Consider the following 19,254-nt stretch of genomic DNA (forward strand, 5'->3'; position numbering starts at 1 on the left):
TTGGCCTGGCAGGCTGCACTGGTGTCATGAGGAGCTCAGTGATTGCTCTATCCTGACTTTAATGTTCCCACTTCACCTTTTCCATCCCAGATGAACATGGCATGTTAAATTGTGTTTCAGGATGTTCAGGATCCCTCAGTGACCGTCAGCTTCCCTCTGGAGGAAGATCCAAGTGTTGCTCTTGTTGCCTGGACCACGACTCCCTGGACCTTGCCCAGCAACCTGGCCCTGTGTGTTAACCCAGAGCTGCAATATGTAAAACTGAAAGGCAAGTGTGGAACAGAACAGCTCTTCCTTCAGGGCCTGTGGACATGGATTTGTGTTTTGTATTTTAGTCTGGTTTATGTGAAATGTACAGAACTTGCTGGGGTTGAACCAGTGATAGTGTGAAGGGTGAGATTCACTTTGGATGTGGCTGATGATTTCCAGCTGCTCTGCTCTTATTTAACATGAATTGAGAGGACTCTTCCTTACAAAATACTGATAGATGAAGTAAAGAATAATAAAAAATGTTGTGTATGTTTGTAGTCTTTAATTATGCCTTCATCTACAAACGCCTCTCCCCTTCTTTTTAATAAAGTAAAATAGTGAGTAGGAATTTCCAGTTTCAACATAACCACATGAATCTGTTGTGTGTTAAACATGAGGTTGTGCAGACCTTTGCAGTGAACTCCACCTGTTTGGGTTTTCTTTCTTTGAAGAGAACTAAGTGTGTTTCAGTTTTCAAAAGTTTTACCATAAATTTGCTCATCTTAAAAAGAATACTTGGTATTTTCAGAAATAATATCCTCACTTGCCTGAGGCCCTGAGCTGGGTTTGGATGTCCCAGTGCTGTGGGACAGGGACCCTCAGTTAATAACCTGAATAAAATTTGTGAAGTTAGGAAATCAGGATGTTTTGGGATAGAAAATGAGTTTTATTCATAACATTTCACTCATTTTTGATGTTAACTTCCTTTGTTGGTATATATTTATTTTATAAAGAAATCCAAGCATGTAATTAAAGTAGCAAATCTCAGGAAGGCTGCATGAAGTGCAATCATTACCTCACAACTTAATAATATTGATTTTTATGTACTCATTGTCCATCTTCCAGTCATTTCCCTCTGTTTCAGTTATAATTTACTGAGACTTCTCAACTGCTTTTTGTTTGACTCAGCAATAATAGACAAGGATTTCTGATTCTGCAACAACAAAACACACTGAAAATCAGTGGCCTGGGTTTTATCTTGTGGTTTCTGTTTAAACTTAGCCTTTGGAAAGTGTTCCCTAACTGGCTGAGTGGAGAAAAAGTAGCTGGAAAGTAGTAAAGGATTATTTGGGCAGTTTTATTGTTCCAATATCTTGCATACATTGAAAGGTTTCATGATGGTGCAAATGAGGGGATTAAACAGATTTGTGAAACTCCTGTTTTATTTTATATTCTAGATAAAGCCACAGGGAAGATTTACATTTTGATGGAGTCCAGGCTGGTGGCACTGTACAAATCTGACAGTGAATATCAGATACTTGACAGGCAAGTACATAAATTATTATACTTGCTAGCTTCCAGTGTTTTTCTAAATGTTGTTAAGAAGATGGATTTCCCTGCATCTGTGTTTATATTGCAAAAATCTATAAAAGGAATTGAAATTTGCTGAAACAAACTGGTCTTGTATGTGAAGCTACAAATAGAAAAAAAGTTTCATTGGGTCCCTGTATTGTAGTGGGGAATAAAGGTTCCATAGTCCACCCTTCTCCTTTGTGTTTAGATAAAGGTAAAAGTTTGAGAAAATGCTGGAGGTGTGGTCCAGGTGCCTTCTTCCTTCTTTACACATGATGTAAAGATTTAAAGGGGAATGGGCAAAGCTATCCCATTGGTTTTAGCAAATAAATATTACTTCTCTAATTAGTGGCAGCCATTGCTTTCTGCAGGGTGCTTACTCACCTTGATTAGGTGGAAAAAGAGGAATTATTTGAGAAGTCAGGCTGGCCAGGGAGTGCAGGTATTAAATTCTGTAGCTCTTTAGACAAAATGTTTGCCTTGGCTTCTCTTAAACATTTTGTATAAACCTGCAGCCTGTTGAAGAGGTCAAATACAACAAATATTTGTTTGTTCACTTTATTCAAACAAACAAACAAACCAGGAAACCCTATAAAACCCCACATAACCACAATAAAAAAATAAAGACTATAAATGGTTTTGAGAATAACACTCTTCTTCACTGGCATCAGTTATTTCTATTTTAGTCTTTTTATCAAGCTGTAAATTGAAAAAGTAGAGGATATTTCAGCTAAGCAGTTACATGTAATCATTAAATCAGGGAAATGCAGAGCTGGAATGTTTAAGATGTTTCCTGTTCTGATGGTTCATACTGTGACAGTTGAATAATTTTAGATTTCTGCATTGATTTCTGCCCTTCCCCCCTCTCTGAGAATGCCCTTAATCTGTCCCTTGGTCTGTACCAATGTAAGCTGCTGTGCAGTTTCTAGGATGATGTTCAGCGCTCTCATTCTTCAGGCCTGGCTGAACTTGTGATCTCTGGAGTTTTTCCCTGCCCTCTGAGTCATCAGTGGAATCATGAACAGTGCCAGGCTGGTCCTGCCAGGCCCCACTGGGCATTTTCTGTTGGGCTGATACTGAATTAACCACAGCTTTCTCTTCAGGTGCTGGGGTATCCTCCAGATCCATATCTGTGTGTGTTGGGATGATAAAGTGTCAAAGCTCTCACTGAGGTTGAGACCTAAATTTGATCTGCTTGCTTGCTATCTAAGCTGGCAATTCTGCCCCAAAAATTTTGGCTTTGTGTGGCTTGTTCTTGACAAATCCACATTTTATATTCTTCAGCACTTCCCTTACTAGAAACTGTCCATCACTTGAAGTTGAATCAGGTTGTTAGATCTGTCTCAGTGGTTTTTAGGTCCATCAGTGCTTCACTTCTCTTGGCAAATACAGATACTCTGTTCCTTTTTGGTCTTTTGAAACCTCTTCAGTGTCTAAAAACTTCTATCAAAACCATTTTGTGTTTTTAAGTATTTTTAAATACATTTGCTTTAGGCTTAAAAAAGAAGCAAGCTAGCTCATATATTAAATTTGTTGGTCTGTTGTCTTTTATTTCCAAATTCTTCTTTTAATGCAACATTACAAATTTAACTTCAGTGTGACTGCAGTCATTCTGTATCAGGAGTGCACAGAACATTTTGGCCTTCTTTTGATGTGGTGTCTTCATCAGAAATTGGAAGATTCTGCTCTTTAAGGCAATCATGCACATTTCAGGTGTTGTATTTATGTCCCTGACTAATGGCATTTCTAACACCACCACTCACCCCCTCCAATCTCTGATTATTTTAAAATTGTTTTTAACCTCTGCCCATCTATAAGGCTGCTAGCAAATCTCTTTGCAGAGCAGTATATTTTAATTCTTTTTGTTTTAGTGCTATGGTCTCTTCTCAAGCTGATTTCTTTTCTGGTTTTGGTCATGCTCCAGTTTTTCTGTTATGTAAAAATTAATTTTCCCAAATGTGAGACAATTAAAAGGTAGCTGGTAGTTGAATGGTTCTGTGAAAGATTTAGATCTACAAGTATCTAAATTCATGGAAATGAACTTCACCACTTCTGCTCTTTTTTCTTCCTTTAGCTCAGTTTTAATTTCTCAAGCAATCAGGCCCTTGAGGGAGAAATTGGTGGAACAAAATCCATAGCAGGATCAGGCTGAGGTCAGGGAATGGTCTGATGAAAATGTTCAGTGTGTGAAGTCCCCTGAACTGGCTGCTTTGCACTCATGAGTGGGTCTGGATGTATAAACCCAATTTTGGCCCTTGGGTGGATTCCTGTGTTATTTAGCAGAGGTGGGATGTGATTGTTGAGCATTTTCCTCCCCTTGTGTAAGATTTCAGTCCTTTGGCATATTAAACATTTAATTTCTTCACACTGTTTTTCCCTGGCTGTCTCTTTCTAGATTCTAAAGAATCCAAACCAGAGATTTCTGATTTCCTGAGAGTGAAGGATTGCTGAAGTGATTTTAAACAAATCTTACTGCTGTAGCTTAGGTCACAAGAAGGCACCATTGTATAAATTTTCAACCTGAAGTTCGGGACTTTGATAAACAAAATATTTCAGATCCCACAATGAAAATCAGGAATGTGATCCACAACCTCTACCTTTCTCTGACTTGTGTTAAATAAGAATATAACTACTTTTTTTTTTTTTTTTTTTTAAGCCAATTCTGGTGCTTCACATTCTGTATCTGTGTGGCTGAGCACTGGGATGCTTCTCTCTCATCTGATCCTGATTAAGCACCTCAAACATTCCTAAGGCTGTGTGTAATATAAAAACATATAAACCATCTGCAAAGCTGAGGGTTAAAATAGAAATCTCCTCTATTCCTAGAGGATATATTGTGTGTGCTGAGCTGAGTATTTACCATACCAGCTTTACCATAAGGAGCTTGTCATTAATGCTTAATTCCTTTATTAATTTACACTGATTAATTGAAATCTATCAGGTACAAGTTGCTGACTGGTGGCAGAGATGCATAAAAGACATTGGTTTTTCTCCAGGTTACCACAGAGGTGGGAAGTAAACTTAAGGAAATTCTTTTTATCTTCTGAAATCAAATTCTGTCAGGGAGGTGAAGAAACAAATAGAAAAAAAAACAGTTTTCAAGTTGTTAATTTATGTTCTTGTTAATCTTTCTCCTCAGGTTTCCTGGTATTGTTCTTAAAGGCAAGAAATACAAACCACTCTTTGAATATTTTATTCAGGTAAGATGAACCAGTTTGGTGTTTGATACAGGGTATAAAGACAAAAATAAAACCCATTCTGAGTATTCCTTGTTCATATTATAAAAAGATCTTGGGTTCTAATAACAAACTCCAGATTGTATTAAATAGTGAAAGTTTGAAAAACAGTGTTGATTATTTCTCTAATTTTTTCCTTTAAGTTTTAAATATACTTAGAGTAAACACTGGTTGATAAATAGAAGTTTGATTTCAGCTTGAAGTGAAACTTCCATACATATTAACAAGTACATATTAACCAATATTCTTTAATTTTTCTCATCTGGTGAGTGTTGTCTTCCTCCTAAGCCCAGCTTTGCCTTCACAAGGGAATGACTTGGATAACAACCACAGACATGTCATATTTCCCACTGAAGATTTAAAATCCTTTGCTACAACCCTACTGATGTATCAGATTTATCTGGATGCAGCTTTTCAGCTGCATTAGGTCTGGCATCATGGATGATAAAAGAATATCTAGAAACAGGAGTGTTCCTAGAGAATTTTTCTAATTTTTTTAAAAAAATCTGATTAAAAGGTGATTAAAATCTGATTAAGAGGTGCAGCACTGCTGGCCAGGCAGCTGGGAACTCCTGAAGGGATTTGGCCATTTGAGACATTTCCTGCTCCTAAAGATGTGCAGGAGTCAGCAAAGGTGGGAAAACCTCTGCAGGGAGCAATCTCTGATCTTTCCAGAGGAAAGTCAAACACAGCTGAATGTGGAATATTGGACTGTGCATCTGAGGGTTGGAATGGATGAATTTTGTGAGTCCTGCTGTACTTGTAAGGAGCAGATGGGGGCATCTACAATTTTTTATTTAGAATGGAGATCTTATCTCAAAATAGCTCCCTTCAGAACAAGCCAAACCTAATATTTTGTAACATATTTGGTTCAGCTGTGACTGCAGTATTTTTTTTTACTATTTTTGTTGTAAGGAATAATAAACCCTTTATTTTTCATTATCTGTATACTGTACACACTGAAAATTGTCATATCTTTTCTTAGCAAATTTTTTTCTGGATTTTCTCTTCTCTCTGTTTTTAGTTGGTATTTGCCATGCTCTTATTCTCTGGAGGAAATAAGGAAAATGTGTGACTATAAAAGCAAATTTTAAAATTTAATTCAGAGGTATAGGGGACATAGAAAAATGCAGGGAAACTTTTGTACCTTTCTTGGTTTCCCCACATTCAGGAGTATATTGATTTGCAGTCTGTTAAGCCCAGAACTGTGTGAAGAGCTGTGGCTTGAAGAGTAATTGACTTGGAGGCCTTCTGGAGAGGTGTGAGATTTAATCACACTTGACACTCTTTAAGTGAAGTGCACACGTGTCTGGGCTATGGGAAGCCATTAAGTCATGGCAGGGATGTCACATTTTACTGTGTCACTGATTTTTGATGTCATTCTTTCCTCTTTTGTGTGGCTCTTGGCTCTGCCACGTTCTGAACAGCTCTGTTTTGCTGTATGTGTGTTAATAAATATCAAAATAGAAAAATAAAAATACTAAAAATGAATAAATACAATATACAAGATACAATATATAATATGCAATATACAATATACGATATACAATATATAATATGCAATATACAATATACGATATACAATATATAATATGCAATATACAATATACGATATACAATATATAATATGCAATATACGATATACAATATACGATACACAATATATAACGTATAACATATAATATTATATATACAACATGTTAGATGTTAGATGTTATATATTATATATGTATGAATTATATTTATAATAAATAATATATTCAATGAGTAAATATCTAGTAAATAATATAGAAAATGCTATTTTTGTGTTACAGTGCAAAGAAAATGGTGCTTTTACTGTGGTGGTGGATGGTTATGTGAAGGAGGAGGAAGGCACAGGGGTTGTCCATCAGGCTCCCTATTTTGGTGCTGTAAGTATCAAGTACACTGTGGTGTATCTGTGATGTGAATTTTGGCCAGCACACATTGCTGGGTTTTCCAGCTCCTGGGGACTCTCTCAGGGTGAGTGATGTTCAACAATCTTCCCATTTGCTGCTTAAAAGTGTAAGAATATCATGTAGCTTTGTATTCTCATGAGCTCTTCCAATAGTGCCTGTGCTAGATGGAGATTTTTGTGTCTCCCTCTGGAGTTTGTGTTGTGTTGTGTGAGCTGAACTCACCACTGGATCTTTTGGGTGTCACTGAGCTCAGCTTTTCTCAGTCTGAAGCTGGAGCTTTGGGAAGGGCTGGTCTGTGGCAGTGGTAGTGAAAACTGGCTTTGCTAAGTGTTGGTTTTGGTTGGGAACAGCAGTTCTGCTCAGTGTTTCAATTTCATTACTCACTGGGCTTTTAGAGAATGAGAAAATGCTTTCACTGCTTTTGTCCTGAGACTTTATCCCTTGGTGTGAAAGGATTTTGTTGCACTCCATTCTTTTTTTTTGTTTCTGTCTTTATTGTTCCTTCTCTCAGTCGGTTCTTTTTTAAGGCTAAGAGGAATAATTTGTCATGGATTTAATCATTTCAGTTTTTAGACACTTGAATTAAATGCACTGTTTTAGGCTCATTGTCCTTTCTGTAGAGTGTCCTGTCTTCAGCCATTATCCAAAGATGCCCTCAAAAAACTTGCAGTGCCTAGCAATTAGCAATTAGCAATCCCTGGACCACGAGCTCTGTCATAATTTCCAGAGAAACTTGGCATGAGCAACAGGCCTCTTTGTATTCATGTGAAATAGCCCATCCTCTTCCATCCTTTTTGCCCTGCATTTTGCTGAAGGGAACATCCATTGTGGTGGTGTTTCCCTTGTCAGGATGATGGTTGATATGAAAAGATGTTCCAGCTTAATATAGCTCTGAATAAAGCAAATGAGAGTGGGTTGTGTTAGCAGTTAATGAAGGAAATGGTGGTGGCTGGTCAGTGTCCTCAGGAGGGTAAATCCTGTCCCACCCAGGAGCTCAATCCTGGGTGTTCCAGAGGGTGGGAGATGGAGGGAAGGAGGGGAAGGAGCTCTGGAAGAAGCTTTCCCTGGGCAGGAAAGAATCACACAATCCCTAAGAGTGGTTTGTGTATTTGCACAGTCCAGTTAAATTTATTGGAAACAGCTTGTTGGAAAGCTTGATTGGCCTCTTAGAGCAAGGGTTATCTGCCCTCTTTTATTTGATTTTTTTAATAAGCCCACTGAGTTTTGTAAACACAGAGGAAAAAATATTTTTCTTTCTCTCCCCTCTGGGAAATCAGCAATTACTTGTAAAACATTTTTTTTATGAAAAAAACCTGACAGTAACAGTTAAATGCTTCACAAAGAAAAAAAAAATATAAAACAGTGTGATGAAAAAGTGCACAGAGATCACCAACAAAACCTTGCAGTCATAGCTAAGGAGAGGTTTGATAATTTTGGTGCCTGAGTCAAAGGGCTGTGCTGCCTTCACAAGGAAAGTGCACAGTGTGTGTCACACTTAAAGCTGCTGCCTTCTTTTTGGGGTGCATGTAATTCAGTTTTGACAGCCCCTGGATTATTTCTGTTCAGAAAAGCTCCCAGAGGTGCTGGTGTAAGCTCAGGATTTCATTATTCCACAGCAGGCTCTGTGCAGAATCCTGCTGGTATTGCTTGTTGGCCTTTAGACAGGCTTAGCTGAAGGAGAGGAGATGGTTCATGGTAGCAGGCAGGGTTCTGTTCCTGCTTAATTGGCTCCTCTGCACCTTCCTGTTGAGGTGAAGGTGAATAGAAAAGGAATAACTGCACCAGGATGGTCAGAGGTGAGGAAATAAAGCACAGTCCTTCATAGCAAGCCTTGAGTTTTGTCTCTGATCCTTCTCATCAATATAAGTGAGTCCCTTTGATAAATAAATTTGGAAAGACAGGGTTTTATTTACTTATTTATTTAAAATCCTACTTATCCTAAAATCCTACATGATACATGTTCTGTATTGCTGATAGCTCAGCAATGTATCCTTCTCCAAAAAAATAGAAAAGTAAAAATTCACTTCCATTTAGTTCCAGGTGTAGTTTCATTGTCCTGTGTGATGCCTTTGCCAAATGCAAGCTGCCACACCATATCAGAGCCCTCTGTTATTTCAGTTCAAAAGACATCAAAATTAAAGCTCACAGAACAAGACAAACGTGTATTAAAAATGCTGTAAACTCATTGTACCTCCACATTAACATGACACTGAAGTTCAGCTGCTCAGGTATTTCATCATATGCAGATGTACCTGCAGTCAACTTAAAAGCTTTAGTAACACTTGAATCTGCATACAAATTTTTAATTTGCAATACTGCTCGTGCCTGCTCAGGCTGTGACACACAACTTTCACAGATCTGTTACTGATGTACTTTTTTTTCGTACCTGACACTTTTGGCAAAAGTGATTTTTGTTTTTGCTAAGAGGTGCTGAAGGTGAACATTTGACTTCGTGTTCCTGTTATTTTGTTAAAATTTCACATAAAAAGATTTTGATTTCTCACAAATGAGCTGTACTTATTAATTTTGTATATTACAACTTCAATGTGTTATCTTTTGAGGGATTTTGAGGTACAGGAGTGACCACTGTAACTCCTATCCTGGAAAAACCTGATGTTGATCTTGGCTTTTATGTGAGCAGTAGTGTTGAGTGCCAGAAGCTGTCCTCACTGTTGGAGAGGCTCTTCTGGGTGACAAGGACAGGGGCAATAATTATGGGATGCTTTCTGCAGCTGCTGGGCAGGTGTCCTGGTTTAGGGCAAATTTGGGAGAGAATCTCCCAACGGGGCCTCTCCAGACAGCAAACCCAACTGGTTTGGGAAGGATTCCTCAGAGAGAAGTGGAAAGAACCTGTTTATTTAACAGGCACAGCACCCCCAGCACACAAAATGAACAATACAGGATGACACCACACTGAAATTCAGAAAGTCTCCCTTGAGGGTGGTCACTCTGTTATCAGTCCCTCCTGTGCTGGGGCAGCTGCTGCAGCCACAAGGTGCAAACTCTCGGTGTTGGCAGGTCCCAGAGTGGAGCAGGTTCAAGTTGGCCCAAAAAAGGAAAGGAGAAACAGTCCAGGAAGAAATTTGGGCTGTTTAGCTAAACTAGCTAATGAGCAGAAGCAAGAGCAAGCAGAAGCAAGAGTGAGAGCAAAGTGAAAAGCCAAGCAAAAAGCAAAAGCAGCACCATGTACTGCCCTGTCTGTATGTCCTGCCACCTGTGGGGGAGTGGCTGATAAGAAAGCAAAACAAAACTTTTTCACTCTTCAGAGCCAGTCTTGAAGGCACAGAACATGATATCCAGCATAAACAGAACACAGGAATGGGGATACAAGCATCCCAACATCACCCTAGGACAACAGGGCTGGGAGTGCTGGGGCTGCAGGGATTCTGTGTGTAAGGCTTTGGTCCATGAAGCAGCCAACTTCCCCATCTGTGGATGGATTGCATCCTTGTAAAACACAGCAGGTCTGGCTTAGGAGAATGGGAGCCTCAGGGGTAGTGGGGAGAGCTGGAGGGGCTGGGTGAGGCCACAAAGGACATGGCAGCCCTGCCCTGGCGCCCCTGGGTTGGTCAGGGCCATGGAAGGAGAGCTCAGGGAGCTGTGGAGCCCTGCATGTGAAATGTGCATTTACACCCTGTCCTTGGGCAGCCTCAGAGGGTGCAGCTCCTGTGAAACAGCTGCTCTGTATCCTGGGTCAGATACAGATTTACTGTCACTTCAGCCTGGAAGGTAAAATCTAAACTTTTCTATCCCCCTACTGATTTTGTTTTAGTCTTTTCTCCGATACCATTATTGTTCAGTCATGTTCTGGAAAGTCTGAAGCAACTCTTGTTTTTTTTTTTTTTTTCCCTTACTGCTACAGGAAATTAAAAATTTAAATGGAGACTGGCCAGGAAAAAAAAACTATGATGTTGTCCATGTGTGGTTCTTGGTCAGTAGCATTGCTTGTGGGCCAAAAATGATTGAGAAATACAGGTTTAAGGGCTTTGGCTTGTTAAGACATTCAGAAAATGGGATTGCTTATGTGAAATGCCAGAATTAGATTGATTAAAACAACCTGCTTTCTGAAACATGCCCTGTTGGCTGGAGAGCTGGGCAGATCCAGGCTCAGGATGGAGTGATGGATTCCTTTGCCATGCAAGGGTTGCCTGAAGCTGTTCTCTCCATGGGTGTGTGTGTGCTCAGACACATAAAATCCATGTGTGTATATGCACTGATGTGCACTGAAACACATCCACATAACCCCTGTACTAGGGCACAGTCTGAAGAAATCATAATTTTCTGCATGAATAAAACTACAATCCTGTAAAAAAGGACTTTTTCATAAGCACTGGGGATTAGTGAAGCCTGAGTATTTTGCTATTCTTGCCCAGTCATCACATTTTCTGTTGAATATTTCATTTCTGTTTCAAGGGATGGATCTCATAGCCAGTATTTTGTATTCTTACAGCTTGCTGCTTGTCTCTTTTGCAGGATGATTACAGAGTCTGCATGGATTTTAATATCATTCAGAAGGACTCTGTGCCTGTGTGTCCTGTGGATGCATCAGGCTGCTTCACAGCAGAAGTGACTGACTTTGCTGGGCAGTATGTGAAGGTCAGTGGGCCTGAAATAATTTATTCAAGATACATTTTATATATGGTAGAAGCTTTATTTTTTTTCCCTGTGTGGGCTTGTTTTCAATGTGTGACTGGTATCTGGATAAATTAAAATTTGTTTTAACATTTGTTTAATTTGTTTATTCAGCAGCTGAGAAAAAAGTTTGAAATGCAAGTAATGTTTTGGTGAGAGGGTAGAGGAGGATCCTGTTTGCAACTCCCACTCACTCTGAGCTTCTCCTGACACAAATGTCGTGTCCAGAGTCTCCAGGCACACCTGCAGGGCCTCCCTCACCTCTGGATGACTCTGGATTTCCAGCTGCCATCACTGAGTTTCTCCCAGGCAGTTAATGTAATGTGACCCCCTAAAAGGGAGAAATTGAGTCATTTCCCCACTTGTGGGCTGTGCTGCAGTGGGAATTTACTTGCAGCAGATGCAGGAGAATCCCTGGCAAAGGAACCCCCAGGAACTCCACATTGCTGCAGATACAAATCCCTAGCAGGGAGTGCCTCTTAAATTCCATGTCCTGAGAAAACAAATTGCTTTTAGCCCTGCTGCTCCAATTTGATAGCAAAGCAAGTTCTGTAAACAAATGCAATGCAAGATTTTACAGTCTTTTCCAATTAAGTTGAGGATTCAATCAGCTATCTTTCCTTCCTGCTTTATGCATTAAGGCAAATAAGAGGACACTGGAGGTTCCATGTTTAGCTTCTTGCTAGTAAAAATCTGAATGCAAGGCTCTTGGAAAATTATCTTATGATACTGAATTTTTCACTCGTGGATATTTGTATTTTTTTTTTCCTTAGTGTCATATTGACACTTGTATATTCACTAGATTGTCTTAAATTATCAATATACAGCTTTCACTTCCAGCTTAGCATGAAATCCCAGTTAGTTAGGGAGGTACTGTGAAATATGCTCCAAATGATGAAATTCAGTCACTTTAGAGGAATATGGTACCAGGAAGTTTAAATACTAGGTAAAAAGCACTGTGTGATTTCCTGCCACAAAATTAGAAGACTTAGTCATTAGGATATTAAACAATGTGGTTTCTGGCTTGTATTGGTGCTTCAGAAAATTTAAATTTTACACACAGTTGTGTGTATATGGAAAGAGAGTTAAGGGTATAAAAAGACTGATGCCTTAATTTATAAATTTTAATTTATCCATATAGCAGAGACACATTGAAGACACTGTAAATAAACAGGGTTTGGAGAGCAAATAACTTTGCAAATTTAGTGTTTTACAGTGCCCCTGCAGGAAATCATAAACTTGATAACAATTTTGTGTGTATGTGTGTAAATGCTGGGTTATGCATAGATTTTTTATAAATTAATTTGAATATCTGAGACAACCCCTGTGGTAGCTTGGAGCAGTGTGCATTCCAAGGCCAATGTGTGTTTCAGGATGCAGACAAGCACATCATCAAATGGCTGAAGGAGAAGGGCCGGCTCATCCACAGCAGCACCTTCCAGCACAGCTACCCCTTCTGCTGGAGGTAAGCTCACCCCTGCCCCTGCCTGCAGCTCAGCTTCCCAACACACAAATCCTTCAGCTTTCTCCCATATTTTCCCCTCTTTGACTTAATTTTCCTGCCAAAACTGAAAGTAACGTAAACCGAGATTATTAATTCAGGAGAGCTCCAGTTTTGGTTTAGTCATCAAGAAATGTTTCTTTTTTTTTGCCATAAAAGTGATGAATTTAGGTGTAGTGCTGGAATTTAGTTTCTATTTATGGTTTTAAATGTAGTTTGTGTTGCTCATTTCCTGGTGTAGAGCTCCTAACTAACCACCTCTTGTAAAAAAGGTTATTTTTTAAGCAGCTGAGTGATGGGAAAGGATTTTTTCTGATACCCTTTGAATTGTATCCAAATAAGCATATCACAGAAGGTCTTTAGATGTTTGTGTTAAAGCTTTGTATGTTTTGAATAAAATGGCTAAAATGTAGCTCTTTTGAATCTTGTAAGATGACTTTTTTCTTTGAAAGTAGCCCAGTTGCTTAAAATGTGGAAACATCTCCCTAGGTGGAGGTCTCTGGGGGAAGTCTCCATGTGGAATTCTCCATGGGCCTTCAGTGTCAGTGAACAAACAAGTTTTGGTTCTGAGGAATACAGGGCTAGACAGATTTAATCTAGAAATGAAGCTTGTTTTTATTAGTGTCCTCCCTGGTTTGAAATTTCCATGGTTGCTGTTGTAAAAAATCACCAAACAATATCAAATTAAAAGAACCTTCAGTAACCTTTTAGTAGAGTATTAAATTCTTATTATGAGCAAAGACAGACTTAAATTAAAATATCTAATTTAATTATCTGAAATGGCTTGAAGATTTTAAGTCTTATCTGATGTATACAGCACCTGAACTGAAATAGCTGTGATAAAAGCTCATCTCTCTGTCTGGCTCTGACTCTGCCAGGTGAAGTGTTCTAGCAGGGTACATTTATCTTTAATTTATAACAAAAATAACCTTTGCTTGCTCTTGAGCAGCAGGATTGGTTTGTTTCTAGCAGCTGCCTGGAGGAAGAAGGGAAATTGCTCTTCAAGTGTTACGTCCTTGATGATTTGGGACAGCTTTTGAAAAATGGCAGGCCCAAAATCAAGCAAGGCTTGTGTTTTTCTTGTGCAGCAACTCAAATATCCAGTCATGGCCTTCTGAGGCAAAAGCAGGGATGCAGAAGTGCTGATTCTGTAGAAGATCCTTAATCCTGCCACTCTGTTGACATTTTTGTTGATGGATGATAAGTTGCAGGCAGCACCTAGCAGCAAATTATCCGGTGGGAAGAACCGAACAATGGATTCTACTTGAAAAGCTCATTTCACTGCCATCACAAATCAAACCATAATTGGAATATGCTAAAAGTAGAAGAGTAGTTCTTAACTTTGAGCATAGTTATAAGTTATATTGATTAATGGAAGAAAACTTTGCAATCAGACTCTTCTTAATGTACTCCTGCTTTTCCCTGAAACCAAGCGGTTGTTGAATCCTTGGGATGTTGAGAAATTTGCCTTTTCTTTTTACATATCATGAAATCAGGGTCCTTCTCTGTTTAGTAACTTTCTGTCAACTAAACTTTAAAGTATGAAAAACACAACAGCTTGGTAAGGACAGAGTAGATAGTTTTCAGTTAGAATTTGTCTGTATTAGAGCTGGTGAAAATGGAAGACATTGGTCAGAACTGGAGATCTTGGGAGTTTTGAGATCTTGGGTGTCCCTCACAGCTCCTGCCTGCCATTCCTTTGGGAACAGTGTTGGGAAGCTCCTCCACTGGCAGATGTGGAACTTTGACTTTTCCAAACGAGTAAGGCAAAGCCAAGGAGCATCTTGATAGCACAGGCTCAATTGTTGATCATTTCATTCCTAAATTACAAGACAACTGAACAGGATCACAATTAATGTCATTTGATTCTTCTGATATGTTTCTAAAGGGTCTGTCTGTACGGGGAACAAGACTTTGTTCAGTTGGGACAGAGAGGAATAGTAAGGCAGGAACTTTGTGAGCATTACACTTTGATTTAAGGTCTATCTGGGTGTTTTTCCCCTTGTGTTGATGGAAAACAAACCCAGCAGTGAGTATTTCTCATTTGATAGCAATGAGTATTTCTCATCTGATTCTACAATAAAATCCAGTTGGATCTGGATTCCTCAACCTCCTCACCAGTCATGAGGGGCATAAACATGGGAGGTGTCACTGCTTGGGCAGATTTTACTGTTTTGTTCTCTGCAGTCTCCTGCTGAGGCACTGCTTGGTAGTACAGCCAGAAGAAAAATACTCAGGGAAACTTTGTCCTCTCCCCTTTATTGTTCTTGTAGGAGGAGCAGAATCCTAGGGGTGCTTGGAGAGGTTATCAGGTGTTATAACCTTGGTGTTGGGTGGGAAATGTTCCCCTGCTGGGCCTTTGGTACAGATCTCCCAGCCAGCCCCACCTGCTGCTCTCCTCACCATTGTCCCAACCTTCCTTTTCCAACATGTGAAGATCATGTGAGAAATTTTAAATATAAACTTTTAATATCAATTTTTTATTCTCCTTGTTTGCACTTACTCAGGATCTTGTGATCATCATTCTTCAGCACGTCTGAAACAAGATGCTCAGTGAAATCAAAACACCTTGTAGCTTGGGGAATGCTTGCTTTTTTACTGTGGGAGCAGTGAACTCAACTGTTCCCATTTTTTAAATTAAATTAAATTCGTAGCAAACCATCAGGAGGTTTGCATTTAATAGCTAGGACACAACTACATTATTATTACTTTGAGCTTTCACCACTTCCTTTAAGGTTATGGGTACTTTAACACCTAAGCACATGGAAACCTACAGCTATAGTTAAAATGGAAAGTCCTTTGAAGTATAGTGTTAAAAGAAACAATGTGTTTTTTATTGTTGGGCTTTGTGCACTGTGAGTTCAGCTTTTAAGGTCTGAACAATCTTTGCTGTGGGTTTTCTTTCTTTTGTGGGTCAGGCAGGTGCACCTTTAGCAAGTGCTGGCACAGTAGCAGTTTGAATTTACACCATAACCTGCAGTAGTTGGTGGATTTCAAATGTGTTCTTGCTGTGGGTATAAGTAAAATGAATTAAACTTTGGCTGTTTGTAGTGCTCACTGCACATGGGAGATAACAGGAGTTTCTCAGGTGAATTTTTGTGTATTGCCAAGTTCTGAACCAAAGTGACTCAAACAAAAGTAATATTTTTCAGAAACATTTTGTGGGGTGGATTGATGCTAAAGGAGAGTGAGCTCCTTGTCTCGGTGTTGTTTTCTCCTCTGTACCCACAGATCCTATCCCCTAGGGCTCTTCTCCCTCCTCAAAATGGAATAATGGGGTGGATGGGAAGGGTTAGAACTCTCTGAGCCCTGGCAGTGACCTGTGCCCCCTGTTGGATCCCAGGAGCCTTCAGAAGGATGTGCTGCCTGAACAGTTATTCAAGACCTTAAGCAGTTATTGTGGAACTGATAAATCAGAGCCTGGGCTGGGACACTGCAGTCCAGTAGATTGCAGTTGGAGATACTGATTTTCCCAAGCAATTTAGGAAATTGCTCCATCTGTGCTCTGGCCAATTGTGTTTCCATTTCTAAGCAATCCCAAGTTGTGAAACTGCTCTCCTCCCATAAGAATTTTCTTTTATTGCTTATTGAAGTAAGGAATATGTTAAGATATATTTGAAACTTCTTTTATATGCTTATCTGGATTTCTTGCTTTGCCTCTCCTCCTGGAATAGAACTTTTTTTCTGGTTAACCCTAGGTGTTGTTACTTCTTTATGATTTGTGATTATTATTTTAAATGCAAGTAGTAAAAGCACAGCATAATGTTCCCTGGCTTTTCAGGCTCATGTACACATAAAAAGTGATGCAGAATGAGCTCATGTGGAAGACTGAAACATGACTCATTTTAATAGTTACTGAAGTTCATCATGTTGTACTATGTAGGAGCACAAATTTCAAATTCAAGTATCGTTTGAACATTCTCATGATTGCTCTTGCTATACAAATTCCTTGAATTACTGGGTTTGAGGGCTGTAAAATATTTTTTCAGGACTGGATTTCAGAAAAGTAGCTCACATAAGTGTAACAGTTTATATAATTTAACAAACCAAACAAACCCCAGCCTTTAACTGTGATAATATTTCAGCAGCACTCTGTGAAAAGGAGACTGTCATGTGCAAAAATAAATATTAAAGAGCACTTTATAAATAATGTAGCATTTAAGATTGTGTTTGTTTCTTTTATTCCCTTCCCTGCACAGGTCAGATACCCCGCTGATCTACAAAGCTGTGCCCAGCTGGTTTGTCAGGGTGGAGCACATGGTGGAGAAGCTGCTGGAGAACAATGCCCAGTGCTACTGGTAATGTGTCCTGCAGAAATCTGATTTATTCCTTTCCCTGGAGCTGGGGGTTGTGTGTGCTGGAGCTCTCCAAAGCCATTCCTCTGTTCTCATGCTCACCCTGCTTCATATTTCCAATACTTTTCAGCCAGTGCTGCTGGGACCGGTTCTAAACAGTGTTTTATCTCAATTCTATCAACTGAATAGATATTGAATATTTCCTAGTCATTTACAGGGAAATACACTACAGGGTCATTAAAAGTGCCCTCCAGTCATGGTATGCAAACCTAAACAATGCAGCATGAGAGAAACTGCAGAGGAGAATCATCCTGCAGAAGCAGAAATGCGCTTCCCAAAAGGTTCCACCTGAGGCAGTAATAGAGGCAGCTTAGTGCTGTGTGTATATTGTTCCAAATTAAACCAATTTTTAGACAAGTTGTGGTTTTTTCATCCAGTTATTACAGATAAGGTTGATTACTTCATCATAGGTGCATTTGAAGAAAAAATCCCCACCCACTCTCCCCCTAAACAGCCACAAAAAGCTCAACCCAGCTGCTTTAATTGTTGTAGGTAAACTCAGTTACACAGATTTAAAGAAAAAAAATCTATTAATGGCAAAAATGAAATCTTGACATGTATATAGGGAGTGTGATAAATACTTGTGTGAGATTTGTGTAGAAAACAGCAGATGAGCTTTAGATAACAACATAAATTCCAGTAAAAGGGGACTGTTGGTGCTGGTGGCCTTGTAGGGAGTCAGTCCTGGGTTTGTGGTGTGTCAGTAACAAAAGAACCTTATCTTCTGCACTTTCATGAGCTGCAATTTTATTTCCCTTCCTGCCATCCATCACTTGTGCCTGGGAGGCTGAGACCTCCCAGTGAGTGAGGAAAACTTGGAGATTCCAACCTCATTCAGTCTTTCCTTCTGAGGGCTGCAGGGAGGGCTGGGATTCCACCCCTCTCCCACCTCATTTGCCTCTTGGAAAGGTGACTCAACCTTCAGTGAGCAATTACAGCTTGTGCTGCCTTTTTTTCATGGACAGTAGCTGGCAATTAAATTCTCCATGAGCAGCTTTTGCATAAGTGCTGACGTGGTGCAGGCAGTGTAAATCCTGGGATGTGAGGGAAAAGTCAGTGATCCAGAATGGAGCCTGCCCAGAAATGCTGCAGCACAAGCCCAGTCTGCCTGTGTCAGGAGAGTTTAGAGATTAGGGAGTGCTGTTTTCTGTTTTCCACAGCAGAACATACTGTGATCCTCCTTTGGGGCAAAAATAAGCTGGAGAGGGGGTGAAAGTGTTTGTTCTTAGCTTTAATTAGCTTCCTCAAGATGCTTTCCCTGTTGGGATGACAGTAGACCTGCATACTTAATTTTCACATGAACAGAAGAAAAAATGTAATGATCCTGTTCAAAAGGGCTTGAATGGATGGGTTTTGCTTTTCCAGAGGCAGAGCTTCAGGAAGGAGCTGCTGAGTGACCTCCATTCATCCAGGAGACATTAATTAATGACAATTACTGCTCAGTTTGAGCTTCGTGCACATATTTGGGGCTCAGTGGTGTTTTTGTAAGTGCTGATAGGGGGGATATCAGTGGAAGCAAATGCTGGAGCTGCTCCTGCAGAGGTTGGGTGAGAAGAGCAGGCAATGCCATCACTTGGCAATTTCCAAAATGCTTGGAATTACAGGAACCATTTGTCCTTTAGGCAGTTCCTGAGTCTGAGCACAATTCCATAATTGAACATAAAACTGGTTCCTCAGGACTCCTCTTAAAACCATGTAGTCTTAGGGATTTTGGGAAGCTTTTTGTTGGGAATGTAGCTACAAGTAGAGATGTATGATCACAGAATTATTAATAAATAATATGTATTTCCAATATGTGAATTCATAGTAATTTGAATACTAGGTAATCTTGAAGTTTGCTTTAAAAATCCAGTTTTTATAGAGAATAAGAGAGTGTTTTTGAGGTTTTCTTTGTGTGTTCTCCATTGATGCCAGTTTTGTTTGGGCTTGTAGCTTCTGAAGTTGGCATTGAGACTGCTGGCCTTCTGCAGTATTCATTTATTTAAATTTTGGGAACTCCTTCCTTCCCCAAACCTACTTTTTCTGCTTTTGAAGAGACTTGATCTCTGAAA

At 39.5% G+C, this 19,254-nt stretch overlaps 1 protein-coding gene across 3 annotated transcripts in view; it reads left to right on the forward strand.

Moving 5' to 3' along the window:
• The window catches only part of IARS1 (isoleucyl-tRNA synthetase 1), a 96,342-nt gene that overhangs the window by 19,837 nt on the left and 57,251 nt on the right, over positions 1-19,254 (forward strand). For all 3 annotated transcript variants that reach the window (XM_074550106.1, XM_074550104.1, XM_074550105.1), the window contains exons 8-14: positions 121-268; positions 1,428-1,515; positions 4,682-4,742; positions 6,593-6,688; positions 11,189-11,311; positions 12,721-12,812; positions 17,048-17,146. In XM_074550106.1, coding sequence (XP_074406207.1) covers positions 121-268; positions 1,428-1,515; positions 4,682-4,742; positions 6,593-6,688; positions 11,189-11,311; positions 12,721-12,812; positions 17,048-17,146 — 707 coding nt within the window. The remainder of the gene's footprint in view (positions 1-120; positions 269-1,427; positions 1,516-4,681; positions 4,743-6,592; positions 6,689-11,188; positions 11,312-12,720; positions 12,813-17,047; positions 17,147-19,254) is intronic.

The sequence above is a fragment of the Zonotrichia albicollis genome, chromosome 12 (assembly GCF_047830755.1).
Source record: "Zonotrichia albicollis isolate bZonAlb1 chromosome 12, bZonAlb1.hap1, whole genome shotgun sequence".
NCBI classification, from domain to species: domain Eukaryota; kingdom Metazoa; phylum Chordata; class Aves; order Passeriformes; family Passerellidae; genus Zonotrichia; species Zonotrichia albicollis.